At 43.8% G+C, this 14,787-nt stretch overlaps 2 protein-coding genes across 3 annotated transcripts in view; both read left to right on the forward strand.

The window, feature by feature from the left end:
- ZC3H12C (zinc finger CCCH-type containing 12C) overlaps nucleotides 1–14,787 on the forward strand; it is an 83,547-nt gene that overhangs the window by 56,522 nt on the left and 12,238 nt on the right. For both annotated transcript variants that reach the window (XM_053594509.1, XM_053594510.1), the window contains exon 4: nucleotides 12,339–12,573. In XM_053594509.1, coding sequence (XP_053450484.1) covers nucleotides 12,339–12,573 — 235 coding nt within the window. The remainder of the gene's footprint in view (nucleotides 1–12,338; nucleotides 12,574–14,787) is intronic.
- Nucleotides 2,219–5,164, forward strand: LOC128587969 (forkhead box protein K2). The gene has a single exon (XM_053594511.1). It carries the CDS (start codon nucleotides 2,219–2,221, stop codon nucleotides 4,202–4,204), a length of 1,986 nt encoding a protein of 661 aa, XP_053450486.1. The 3' UTR covers nucleotides 4,205–5,164.

The raw sequence follows: 14,787 nt of genomic DNA on the forward strand, positions 1-14,787 counted from the left end.
GGGATCTTTAAAATATGACAATGGAGCTTTAATAAGAATTGCATTAAAATTATATATTGCTTTGGGTAGTGTAGACTTTAACAATGTTGATTCTTCCCAGCCATGAGCATGGTATGTTTTTCCATTTGTTAACATTTTCAGCTTAACATTTCTTTTCTTAAAGTTTCATAGTTCTCTTTGTAGAGATCTTTCACGTCCTTTGTTAGGTATACTCCCAAATATTTCATCTTCTTTGGCACTACTGTGAAAGGAATAGAGTCCTTGACTGTTTTTTCAGCTTGGTTATGGTTGGTATATATAAAGGCTACAGATTTATGGGTGTTGACTTTGTAGCCTGAGACATTGCTGTATTCCTTGATCACTTCTAAAAGTTTTGTGGTAGAATCCCTAGTGTTTTCCAGATATACAATCATATCATCTGCGAAGAGTGAAAGTTGGATCTCTTCTGACCCTATGTGAATATCCTTGATCGCCTTTTCTTCCCTAATTGCAATGGCTAAAACTTCCATTACAATGTTAAAGAGCAATGGAGACAATGGGCAACCTTGCCTGGTTCCTAATCTAAGTGGAAATGATTTCAATTTAACTCCATTCAGTACGATATTGGCTGTGGGTTTGCTGTAGATGGCCTCTATTAGTTTAAGAAATGTCCCTTCTATACCAATTTTCTTAAGTGTTCTGATCATGAAGGGATGCTGGATATTATCAAAAGCTTTTTCTGTGTCAATTGAGAGAATCACATGGTCTTTATTTTTTAGTTGGTTTATGTGTTGAATTACATTTATAGATTTACGTATATTGAACCAGCCTTGAGACCCTGGAATAAATCCCACTTGGTCATGGTGTATAATTTTTTTGATATGTTGTTGGATTCTGTTCGTTAGGATCTTATTGAATATTTTTGCATCAATATTCATTAGTGATATTGGTCTATAATTTTCTTTTCTTGTGGGGACTCTTTCTGGTTTGGGGATCAAGGTGATGTTTGTTTCGTAGAATGTGTTGGGTAATATTCCTTTTCTATATTTTGGAAGTGGTTTAGTAATATAGGTACTAGTTCTTCTTTAAAGGTTTGGTAGAATTCTGACATAAAGCCATCTGGTCCTGGGCTTTTCTTTTTAGGGAGATTTTTGTATAGTTGATGCTATTTCAGAACTTGATATAGGCCTGTTCAACATTTCCACTTTGTTCTGGCTAAGTCTTGGTAGGTGGTGTACTTCCAGGTATTGGTCGATTTCTTTCAGATTTTCATATTTCTGAGAGTAGAGTTTCTTATAGTATTTGTTAAGGATTTTTTGACTTTCTGAGGGGTCTGCTGTTACTTCATTGTTACCATTTCTGATTGATGAAATTAGGGATTTTACTCTTTTTTTCCTGGTTAGGTTGTCAAAGGTTTATCTATTTTATTGATCTTTTCAAAAAAAACCAACTTTTGAATTTATTGAGCTGTTGTATAATTTATTTGTTTTCAATTTCATTTAATTCTGCTCTGATTTTGGTAATTTCTTTCCTTCTGCTGGGTTTGGGGTTGGAATGTTCTTCCTTCTCCAGTTGCTTGAGATGTCCCATTAAGTTATTAACTTCCTCTCTTTCCATTTTCTTGAGGAAAGCTTGCAGTGCTATAAATTTCCCTCTTAGTGCTGCCTTTGCAGTATCCCAGAGGTTCTGATAATTCGTGTCTTGTTTGTTCCAAAAATTTGGTGATTTCCTTCTTAATCTCATCTATAACCATCTATCCTTCAGCATAAGGTTGTTTAGCTTCCATGTTTTTGTATGGGTATGCAGGTTCCTGTTGTTATTGAGTTCAACTTTTATTCCATGATGGTCTGAGAAGATGCAAGGAATAATTTCTATTTTTTAAAATTTGCTGAGGTTAGATTTGTGGTTGATTTTGGAGTATGTGGTCGATTTTGGAGTATGTTCCGTGGGCTGATGAGAAGAAGGTGTATTCAGTTTTGTTGGGATGAAATGTTCTGTAGATGTCTGTTATGTCCAGGTGTTGAATGGTTATGTTTAAATCTAAAATTTCTTTGCTTAGCTTCTTTTAGGAGGATCTATCCAGCACTGCTAAAGGGGTGTTAAAATCGGCTCGCTCGCTCGCCAGCCGGCGGCCTCGGCTGGGCCTCGCTGCGGAGCGCGGCGCCCGACCTCCCGCCTGGGCCACGGCCCGCGCCACCCGCGCCCGCGCCGAGCGGCTGGCGGGCCCTCACGCAGGCCGATGGCGGCAGCCGCGGCGGCGCTTTCGGGCGTGGGCCCCCCACCAGCGGGCGGCGCGGCCGGGGGCGGCGGGGCCGGGGGCGGCGGGTCCCCGCCGGGCGGCTGGGCCGTGGCGCGACTCGAGGGCCGCGAGTTTGAGTATCTGATGAAGAAGCGCTCCGTGACCATCGGGCGCAACTCGTCGCAGGGCTCGGTGGACGTGAGCATGGGGCACTCGAGCTTCATCTCCCGGCGCCACCTTGAGATCTTCACGCCCCCGGGCGGCGGCGGCGGCCATGGCGGGGCGGCCCCGGAGCCGCCGGCCGCGCAGCCCAGGCCCGACACGGGCGGCGACTTCTACCTGCGCTGCCTCGGCAAGAACGGCGTGTTCGTGGACGGCGTGTTCCAGAGGCGCGGGGCGCCGCCGCTGCAGCTGCCGCGCGTGTGCACGTTCAGGTTTCCGAGCACAAACATCAAGATCACATTCACTGCCCTGTCCAGCGAGAAGAGGGAGAAGCAGGAGGCGCCTGAGTCCCCGGTGAAGGCTGTGCAGCCGCACATCTCGCCCCTGACCATCAACATTCCAGACACCATGGCCCATCTCATCAGTCCCCTCCCGTCCCCCACGGGGACCATCAGTGCTGCCAACTCCTGCCCATCCAGCCCCCGGGGAGCAGGGTCTTCAGGGTACAAAGTGGGCCGAGTGATGCCATCTGACCTCAATTTAATGGCCGAAAACTCGCAGCCAGAACATGAAAAGGAAACTTCCGGAGGAGACAGCCCAAAGGATGACTCAAAGCCACCTTATTCCTATGCACAGTTAATAGTGCAAGCAATTACGATGGCTCCTGATAAACAACTTACCCTAAATGGAATTTACACACACATCACAAAAAATTACCCCTACTACAGGACTGCAGACAAGGGCTGGCAGAATTCAATTCGCCACAATCTCTCTCTGAATCGTTATTTCATCAAAGTACCGCGTTCCCAGGAAGAACCAGGCAAAGGCTCATTCTGGAGGATAGATCCTGCCTCTGAAAGCAAATTAATAGAGCAGGCTTTTAGGAAAAGACGGCCTAGGGGCGTGCCTTGCTTTAGAACCCCTCTGGGACCGCTCTCTTCTAGGAGCGCCCCAGCCTCTCCCAATCACGCTGGGGTACTGTCTGCTCACTCCAGCGGCGCCCAGACCCCCGAGAGCCTGTCCAGGGAAGGTTCGCCGGCACCCCTGGAGCCTGAGCCTGGCGCCTCACAGCCCAAACTCGCTGTCATCCAGGAAGCTCGGTTTGCCCAGAGTGCACCAGGGTCACCTCTGCCCAGCCAGCCAGTCCTCATTGCTGTTCAGCGACAGCTGCCACAGGCGGTTAAGCCCGTCACTTACACGGTTGCAGCCCCAGTGACCACTCCAACCTCCCAGCCACCCGTTGTGCAGACAGTTCACGTCGTCCACCAGTTACCAGCGGTGTCGGTCACCAGTGTAGCTGGACTGGCCCCAGCAAACACTTACACTGTTGCAGGACAAGCTGTGGTCACTCAGGCGGCTGTGCTGGCCCCCACCAAGTCTGAGCCGCAGGAGAACGGCGATCACAGGGAAGTGAAAGTGAAAGTAGAACCTATTCCCGCCATTAGCCATCCCACATTAGGCGCTGCCAGCCGGATCATTCAGCCGTCACAGACCACCCCTGTCCAGACAGTCACCATAGTACAACAGGCGCCTCTAGGTCAACACCAGCTACCAATAAAAACTGTAACACAAAATGGTACTCATGTGGTACCAATCCCCAGCGCAGTCCATGGCCAGGTGAACAATGCGGCAGCGAGCCCTCTGCACATGCTGGCAACCCACGCGTCAGCATCAGCCTCCCTGCCCACAAAGCGCCAGAATGGCGACCAGCCAGAGCAGCCAGAGCTGAAGCGGCTGAAAACAGAGGACAGTGAGAGTATCGTCATCGCCCTGAGCATGGACACGCCACCGGCAGCTGCGAGGGAGAAAGGCATCCAAAACTAGCATCTGGGAGAGCTTTTTTACTTCAAAAATTTCAACTTTGTGGTGCCAAAAGGAGACATTGCCTCTCACCGATGCTCCTTCGGTGGGTAGAGGGCCCTGCGGTTGGACTTCACCTCTCAGCACTGAAAACAAAAAACCCAGGTGGCCTTAAAGCTCCTTAATTTAAAGACAGAAGTCACACTTGAACAAAAACACATACAACAAAACTGGTTCTGAGATGGTGGCTCTGCTGCCAAGCACTCACCATGCCGCTGCCTCTGGGTGCAGCTTTTAACTACAAGTAAGAAAACTCCCGGGCCTTCCCCTGGACCAGACTGCATGTGAGGATGGTGGGCAGCACCTGATGAGCAGGCCTCTGGGACTAGGGCCTCTCCAGAGGCCAGGCAGAACCCGCCGGTGGCACTGGGAGATCAGACAGTATTTTGTTGCTCTCACGTGGAATTAGAATTATTTGATGTGTATGTTCTTTACACAATAATGGGGTCTTTGACATTTCACATCACTCCATTTCTGCTCTGGAAATTTTGGAATCACACAGGACTTTCATGTGGATTTCATTTGGGGAAAGAAACAACATAATTTTGTGTTTTTGTTGTTTTCAGCCTAGCCGGTGGAATGATTTACTTTTGCCTGTCTTGTTAAAGTTCAGATGGAGCTACTCTGTGACAGCTGCAGATGTCCTATGGTAGAGCAGTTGCCTGAAGGATTTCAGCACCTCCGTCTCGGTGGGTGGGACAGACAAGCGGCACCGCAGCCACAGGTGCAGGCCCGGGCACATGAGGCACATGTGAGGGCCCAGGGATGAGCCTGTCATGCAAAAGAGCTGCTGGGACTCCTCGAGCTGCACTTAACTGTTCTCTTTCTTGGTATTTTTTATTGTTTGTTTCTTTGTGTTGACTTTGTCCCTGGCAAAATATTTTCACTCTAAGTAAAACCAGTCTCCTAAGTATTGTGTATGTTTAAAGTGACAGAGCCATTATTACTACATTTAGAAAAAAGATTCAGTCTTTTATTGTGCCCTTTATCGCATCCTTGCCAGCTCTGGTGGCATCTGACGAGCTCTCGGCTCAACTGTGTTGGAGTTTTGCGTTTTCCCCATGCAGTGAGAGCCCCAGCTGCTGGTTCATCCCAGGGTCTAGGTGAGCATCTTGCTGAGAAGTGCTGGAGATGGTTGGGCCATTTTCTGATTTGCAGTAGGAAACTTCCTGGCCTTTCAGAACTGAACACTGTAATGCTAAGGCTGACCCTCCTGCAGATATTCAAAGGGAGAGGGAGGAGACAGGTGCAAGTGGGGAGTGGGGGCCCCACAGTCTCAGCTCTGCTCCTTGGGAGGAGAACTCCCAGGGTCAGGACAGCAGAGAGCAAACAGAAAGGGCTCTAGCCTTATTGTGAATTTTTAATGTCATCATCATAACATTATTTATTTAAATGTAGTTATTTTGGTATTTAATTTTTTTAAAGAAGGGGAAAAACCTGTATTTTCCTGGTGGATTGAAACAGCTCGGAATGGTGTATTTAGGCAATTTTAAAACACTTATTTACATAAAGACCAAATATGATAAAAAAAAAAAAAAAAAAGGGGTGTTAAAATCTCCAACTACTATGGAACTGGAGGAAATCAAGTTGCTCATGTCTGTTAAGAGTTTCTATTATAAATTTAGGTGCATTCTGGGTGCATAAATATTAATAATTGAAACCTTGTCATATTCAGTATCACCTTTAATAAATATGAAGTGTACATCCTTATCCATCCTTATCCTTTATTTTGGTTGGTTAAAGCCTATTGCGTCTGCGAATAGGATGGCAACGCCTAATTTTTTCTGCTTTCCACTTGCCTGGAGTATAGATGACCATCCCTTCACCTTGAGTCTATATTTGTCTTTTTTTTGTAGAGACAGAGTCTCACTCTATGGCCCTTGGTAGAGTGCCATGGCCTCACACAGCTCACAGCAACCTCCAACTCCTGGGCTTAAGCGACTCTCCCGCCTCAGCCTCCCGAGTAGCTGGGACCACAGCGCCCGGCCATTTTCTGGCTGCAGTCTGGCCAGGGCCGGGTTTGAACCCGCCACCCTCGGTACATGGGGCCGGCGCCCTACAGACTAAGCCACAGGCGCCGCCCCTATATTTGTCTTTTAATGTAAGATGAGATCCTTGTATGCAGCAGATATCTGGCTTGTGTTTTTGTATCCAGTCAGCCAACCTGTGCCTCTTTAGAGGACAATTAAACCATTCACATTATTTGAGAATATTGATAAGCCTTTCGAGAGTCCGGTGGACATTTTTAATCCTTTTGCGACTGTGGAAGTTGGAATTTGATCAAAATTTTCTGGGTGAGTTTACTTTTGTGGTGGAGGGTTATGCTGGTCTTTATGAAGGTTAGGTCTGAGAATATCCTGGAGAGCTGGTTTAGTTATGGCAAATTTCTTCAACATGTGAATGTCGTTAAAGTATTTAATTTCTCCATCATAAATGAAACTCAGTTTAGCTGGGTACCGGATCCGGGGTTGAAAGTTATTTTGTTTTAGGAGATTAAAAGTCGATGACCATCCTCTTCTAGCTTGAAAGGTTTCAGCAGAGAGATGTGCAGTTATTCTAATATTCTTCCCCTTGTAGGTGATGGTTTTCTTTCGTCTGGCTGCTTTCAGAATTTTCTCCTTCATTGATTATGATGTGTCTCCGGGATGTCTTATTTAAGTTAAGTCGTGCTAGAGTTCTGAAACTGTCTGCTATCTGAATTTCAGAATCTCTTGGCATGTCTGGAAAGTTCTTCTTCGTAATCTCATGGAGAAGAGACTCTGTGCCTTGTGAAGCCACTTTGTCGCTTTCAGGGATCCCTATAAGATGAAATTTGGTTTACTTCAAATTAGCCCAGAGCTCTCTGAGAGAGTGATCTGTTTTTGCCCTCCATTTCTCTTCTTCTTTGAGAGTTTGGGAGCGTTCGAAAGCTTTGTCTTCAGGGGCGGTGCCTGTGGCTCAAGGAGTAGGGTGCCAGTCCCATATGCCGGTCCCAGCCCCAGCCAATAACCAAAAAAAAAATAGAAAGCTTTGTCTTCAAACAAAGCTTTGTTGGAAATCCTTTCTTCTGCTTGCTCCATTCTGTTACTGAGGGATTCTACTGTGTTTTTCAGACCTTTGAGGGCTGCAACTTCTTGTCTCAATGTGTCAAAATCTTTGGTCATTTGGTCTTTGAATTCATTGAATTCTTGATATATGTTTTGGGTTACTGCTTGGAATTCTAATTCAATCTTATTTGCTATCCAGATTCTGAATTCAATTTCTGGCATCTCAGCTATTTGTTTGTGCATGGGATCTTGTCTGTGTCTGTCCCATTGATCCTTGGGGGAGTTGATCTACTCTGATTATTCATATGGGCAGAGTTTTTCTGTTGATTTCGCCTCATGATTGTTTTTCACCGTTGCCTCTGGCCGTCCTCAGAGTTGGAGAGGTGTCTCTCCAAGATTAGACCCCAGCGGGATCACTCTGTTGTTGCTGGATCTTTGTAGGAGAGTGACCCTGTGTAGTTCCTCTGGGGATGCCCCAGCCAGGGAGTTCTGGTTGTAGAAGCAGCTCCGGAGTGTACCTGGATCCAGCAACATGGCTGGGGATGGTGCACACGGTTCTGGGAGTGCCTGGCGCCCCAGTGACTTTGGCACAGAGAGCCCAAGGCTCCAGCAGTCTCTAGCCAGGAGAAGGGCTCCACGCAGAGGCAGGGAGGGCTCCGGAGTGCACACAGCTACCAGAGTCCCTGGCCATACCAGCGGGCTGGTGTGGAGGCAGGGAGGGTACAGGAGGGAGGATACGGGGTTGCGCAGCTCCCGCAGTTCCTGGTCAGAGCGTGGGGAGGGCTGGTGGGCATGGGTCAGGGGTCAGGGGTCATGGCGCATCTCTTACGGAAGTCCAGGCAGGACTGACTCTGTGTTTTCAATCTGTTCTTTTTTACTCAGGCTGCACAACAGCCACATTCTTTTTGGTGGGGCCTGAAAGCGTGTGTGGTTATTGCCATTTTTGTGGAAACTTTGACTTTAAATTTTGTAAAATTCTGACCTTTAGAGACATGCTGGTAGTCAGGATACCTAGACTCAAATTCTGGCTTTGCTTTTCACTAGCCATGAAGACTTTGAGCAACACAGGGAACCTCTCTGGACTCCGATGTTCTCACATGCTTTATGAAATTAGGCTAGGTTGAAGTTAGATTCTAATGATGACAGTTCAAAAAAGACTTATATGCCCCTGGGGAATGCTGTCAGTCAAGTAGAAGAAAATGTCTTGATCTCAATTGAAGTATTTATAAATTACTATATATTATATATGTATATAATTATATATAATAATTGTGTTTAATTTATAAATATCATTCTAGATATAAGCTATTAAATCATTGTTAATTTGGAGTGAGAATGAATAGGGGCAGGGAATGGTGGAGTCTTAAGTCATGGATTCAGAACCTGGCCTATAAAACTGTAAAGCAGAGAGGTGCATATAATTGAACCAGGAGTACCAAAATATTGTATGACTCCTTGGAAAAGGTACACTTGTTGAGAGCCTTATACCACATAAGAATAAAATCCAGATAGTTGAAGAATGAATTGTCAAATATCAAACTATTAAAGACTACAGATAGTCTTTGGGGGAAGACCTTTTGAAATTCAAAAACTTTAGAACATTGCAAAAGAAAAGATAAATGTGATTACATCAAAATTTAAGTTTGTGCATTTTGGGATACTTTCTTTAAAATGAAAATCTACCCAATTGCCTAAGAAAAAAAGAATCCATGCCTTTAACATAAAGATCTCATACAGATGAGAAAACAAACACAAAACTGATTTGTCCTTCGTTGGTTGTCCAGCTTGGTTGTCCAGCTTGGCCAGATGTGCAAAACTTGCGTGGGTGGGGTCAGTTCCTGACGCGCCCTCTCCACGGGTACCAAGTCAAGATAGTGGTGACTCTTATGCTGCTGGTTAATGACTAGAAGAGGCATGAGAGATGCTTCTGGCTATGTCGGTTAAGTGACTGTTCAAGTTATAAAAATTCATCAAGTTGTATGCTGTTCATCTGTATATTTTTATATAATACAGATTATATTTCAATAAAAAGTTAAAAAAAAAAAAAAAAACGCCCAATTCACAATTGCCAAGTCATGGAAAAAGCCCAGGTGCCCATCAATCCACGAATGGATCAATAAATTGTGGTATATGTACACCATGGAATATTATGCAGCCTTAAAGAAAGATGGAGACTTTACCTCTTTCATGTTTACATGGATGGAGCTGGAATATATTCTTCTTAGTAAAGTATCTCAAGAATGGAAGAAAAGGTGTCCAATGTACTCAGCCCTACTATGAAACTAATTTATGGCTTTCATAGGAAAGCTATAACACAGTTATAACCTAAGAATATGAGGAAGAGGGAGAGGGAAGGGAGGGAGGCAGGAGGTTGGGCAGAGGGAGGGTGATTGGTGGGATTATACCTGCGGTGCATCTTATAAGGGTACATGTGAAACTTAGTGAATGCAGAATATAATTGTCTTAACACAATAACTAAGAAAATGCCAGGAATGCTGTGTTAACCAGTGTGATGAAAATGTGTCAAACTGTTTATAAAACCAGTGCATGGTGCCCCATGATCGCATTAATGTACACAGCTATGATCTAATACTAATCACAAAAAAAGAAAAAGAAACCCTAAAAAAAAAAATAAAAAAGATAAAAAAAGGTAGAAAACTCAAAGCTCTCCCCAGTATTTAAATCATGAAATAGTTGGAATAGACAACTTCCAGAATAGAAATGTCAAAAAAGAAAAGTACATTCATAATTAAAGAAATGCAAATCTAAACAACTTATTTTTTACCTATGAAGTTAGCAGAGATTAAAAAAGAAAGTACTCATTGTCCTAAGGGAGTTACTCATACACTGTTATTGAAATTGTTACAACCTGTCAAGAAAGCAATTGGTCTTAAAATGTTAATACTCTTGAATCTGCTGGTTCCTCTTCTATGAATAGTTCCAAGAAAATAAGCAGAGATAAAGGTAAATATTTTTCACGAGAGACATATAGTGAAATATTATTATTTGGAATAGAAAAAAATGGAAATAAAGTATACATTTATTAGAAGAATGCTTCAGGAAATTAGGATGTATTGATATGATAGATACACATTAAACTATTTAGGCAGAATTTTTAATTTTTAAGAAATGTTCTTTTATATAAAAAGCAAGTTTTATTATTGTGTGTGTGTCCGGGGTGTGTACACCCATGGGCCTGCATGCAGAGATACACACAAATCAACATGGAAAGAAGAAAAGACACAGGAAAATGACTAGGAGGAAATTTGCAAAATTATAAAGTTCCATAGACTAGTCATGAATAAACTGGAAAACTCCAGAGTGTTTATCTTGAAATAGCTCATTTATTTACCACACAGATTGTCACTGAGCATCTACAGGTATGCCTCAGGGGCTGGGTTCTGAGGGACACAAAGGTAAATGACATGTGAGGCCTGACCTGTCAGGGAAGCCCCCAGGGTTCTAACACAACAAAGCCTGTCATTGAAACTCATGTTTTGATCTTTGTAATGGCTTAGTGGAATTTTTTAAAAGAAATCAGTAATTACGTCTGTTAAAATTAAAGAGCACAAAACGTGGTAAAACGACAAGAACAGATAACTACTTGAGAGCTAGTTATTGAGAGCTTGCCAGGCACTGTGCGAGGTGCTTTTTCACAGGCTAATGCAGTTACTTCTTGTAGCCTGTGAGGACCCCGCTTGACAAGATTGTGCTCACCAGATGTGGAAGGCACCAGAACCTGAGATCTGTCCGTGATCTGCTGATTGTAACGATCTGTCCATGATCTGCTGATTGTAACGCCCACGTTTCTTCCACTCATGCTCTGCTGCTTTTCTGAACCAAAGTTCTGGTCCTGAGCAGCCCATTTGTCAGGAACATCATCAATCCACATGCCGGGCAGGAGAGCCAAGCCACACACTGTCCTGTTCCCTCTGCCTGCCGCCCAGCTCACACTTCCGCTCTACTTCCCACGTTGGTCCAGGGCAGTAGGTCCAAGGTCTCTCTGAGGAGAGGTCATTCTTCATCACGGTGGCCCTGACACCTGGCAGAGTCCATACCACTGAGGATGCATGTAGCAATTGTCTGTTAAAGAGATGGATTGAAAAAAAATTAGTAACTCTCGTTAATAAACACTGAGAAATAATGTGCTTTTAAAAAAATCATGACCTCATTAGGTACCTGGCGTTCTATACCAGAATTTACAATGGTAGGTAAATGGGGGGTGGAGGGACAAAAGCAGGAAGAGGGGTGATTAAGACAGAACTTTGGTCATTGCATCATCAAAACATGAACTCTAGCATCTTTTTTTTTTTTTTTTAATAAAACAAGTCAGTGGAGTTACAAAGTGCTGTAATAGTGTTCCCAGCAAACACCCAGATGAGCACCCCACCCACCCTTTGTCTGTCTCCCACAGTGTCTTCCACATCATCACTTCCAGTCTCTTACTCAGTCGCACCCCCACAAGTTGGACATTTATCCACCCGTGCCTCCTGGGAAGGACACAGAACATACAGGAGCTGCGTCCACAGCACAGCTCTGACCTCACTGCCTCCATTTTCCTTGAACTGTCTGCGTTTGAAGATTTTTCTCTTTGCAACCTCAATTTCTTAGCTTCAAACTCTCTCACCATCATATCCACTAGTTAGAAAAAAATAACTACAAAATATACATTGGGAGGGAAAATTCTGTCACTCGCTCCTGAGTCCCGCATAGCTGCTTGGTTAGGACAGCATCGGAGCAGGAGGGTGGAAGAAGCTGGGTTCGTAGTAGCTGTCCCCATGGCTCCACCTCTTAAGCAAAAGCTTCAATTAATGAAAATCAGAATTTTCTCAGTCATATCCAAGTTTTATACTGTTTATTTTTTTTCACTATTTTAAAATTCTTTATTATTGAAATTCCTGAAGAAAAAATGTTATTAGGAGTTATAAATTATACTACTTTTACAAACTGTAAATCATCCCTAATTAAATGATTATGTACATCCAGTTCATGTTAGAACAGGTCATATTGTATGAAAATTGCTGTGTGTGTTGTTTTTACTTATTTCTGAAATTCTACCCTTATTCTCGTAGATCAAGAAATTTTACGTAAATTGGAGAAGGAGAAGATCCTGGTGTTCACTCCGTCTCGGCGAGTGCAGGGCCGGCGAGTGGTGTGCTATGACGACAGGTTCATCGTGAAGCTGGCTTTTGAGTCAGACGGTATTATTGTGTCCAATGATAACTACAGGGATTTGGCGAATGAAAAGCCAGAATGGAAGAAGTTCATAGATGAGCGGTTATTAATGTATTCATTTGTCAATGACAAGTAAGTAAAACCATTGACTTGCCAGCGATGACCCTTCCCTGAAAGTGTACTGCCCCTGGCAGCTGCTACAGGATCTTTCTCTGTTTGCCACTGATCAGATCTAAGACAGGTTTCTTTTTTGTTTTTATTTTTTTTAATTTCAGGTTAATATATATGGGTACATATGGTGGTTAGGTTACATTGTTTGCGTTTGTTAGGAAAAGTCCAAGTTGTATTTGAGTCCTTCACCCAGGAGATGTGCCATTACCCACACTCCGTTCTGTGGGCGCTTACTAGCCCCATGCCCCTCCCTCTTCTTGAGTTTAACTGTGTCCACCCTCTCACGAGGGCCTGCAGCTATTTATCTACCAGTGTCAAATTAGTATTGCGTACGCAAGATGCTTGTTTTTCCATTCTTCAGATACTTTTTTAAGCTGAATATTCTCCGCGTTCATCTAGGTAAATACAAAAGATATAAAGTCTCCATCTTTTTATGGCTGAATAATATTTCATGGTATACACATGCCATAGTTTACATGCCATGGTTTGATGGGCACTTGGGCTGATTCTGCATCTTTGCGATTGCTAATTGAGCTACTATAAACAGTCGAGTGCAAATTCTCTAAGACAAGTTGCTTCCAACAACTGATTTCCCCTCATTTTTCCCCCGCTAATTTTCAATGAGAGTCAGAAAAGCTGTAGAATGGAGCTGCAAGAGACCGTGTGTGAGTGGCAGGTGCCTGCCCTTCCCTGTCACAGCAGAGCACCTACCACAGAGGACATCCTCAGGACTGTCCAAGGGGCCTGTGACAGCTGACAGAGAGAAGTCCCATCCTCACCCTCAGAGATCTGCCTTTCACCGTCAATTCAGAGCATTGATTGATAGCTGACTAAATTGAGTCATGTTCTTTTTTTTCCTTCTCGAGACAGAGTCTTACTTATTACCCTGGGTAGAGTGCTGTGGTATCACAGCTCACAGCAACCTCAAATTCTTTGGCTTGAGCAATCCTCTTGCCTCAGCCTCCCAAATAGCTGGGACTCAGGCATGCGCCACAGTGCCTGGCTGAGGAATAAGTATTAAGAAATGTTGCTTAGGAAGTTTTGATGTTTTGTGAACATCACAGTGAACTCACACAACCTACATAGTACAGTCCACTGTACACCCAGTCCATATGGTGTGGCCTGTCGAACTCACACAACCTACATAATACAGCCTACTGTACACCCAGTCCATATAGTGTGGCCTCTCGAACTCACACAACCTATATAGTGCAGTCCACTGTACACCCAGTCCGTATGGTGTGGCCTGTCGAACTCACACAACCTACATAGTACAGCCTATTGTACACCCAGTCCATATGGTATGGCCTGTTGCTCGGAGGCCACAAACCTGTACAGTGTGTGTTTCTGTAATGAATATTGTAGGTCAGTGGTGATACACTCTAATACACTGTGTTTAGATATTTGTGTATCTAAACATAGACAAGGTACAGAAAAATAAACAGAAAAAATTAAGAGTGGTATTCCTGTCCAAGGTACTTACCGAACATAAATGGAGCTTGTGGGATGGGAAATGACTCTGGGTGTCAGAAAGTGAGTGTATGTGAAAGCCTAGGATGTCACTGTGCACCACTGTAGAAACAGTGTCAACACCGTTTACTGCAGGCTGTGTCAAATTTACTGAAGTTCCTTACTTTTTTAGTTTATAAACTTTTTCTTTTGACTTTTTGATGCTTTTGTAATAACACTTCACTTAAAATGCAAACACATTGCACAGCTGTACAAAAGTATTTTCTTTCTTCATGTCCTTATTCTATAAGCTTTTTACTATTTAAACTTTCTTTTGGTTTACTTTGTAAACATGTTGTACTAAGACACAAACACGTTAGCCTAGGATGACATGGAATGATCTTCAGGGGCAGTAACACGCCTGGAGCTGTCCTCTCCTGCGGTAACAGTGCCTGGTTGTGGAACACCGCCTGGTGGACCTCCCTGGGGCTATCCTTCAGTTAACTTTTTTAATGAGTAGAAGGAATGTACTCTAGAAGAATGATAAAGGCATAGTGTAGTAAATACATAAGCCAGTGACATGGTTATTTATTGTCATTATCAAGTGTTACGTACTGTACTTAGTTATATGCACTAGACTTCTATAAAATGGTCTGTTTACACCAGCGTCACCACAGACACATGAATAACACATGCTGTGACATCTCTAGGAATTTTTTGGCTCCA

Source organism: Nycticebus coucang, chromosome 6 (genome assembly GCF_027406575.1).
Source record: "Nycticebus coucang isolate mNycCou1 chromosome 6, mNycCou1.pri, whole genome shotgun sequence".
Lineage (NCBI taxonomy): Eukaryota > Metazoa > Chordata > Mammalia > Primates > Lorisidae > Nycticebus > Nycticebus coucang.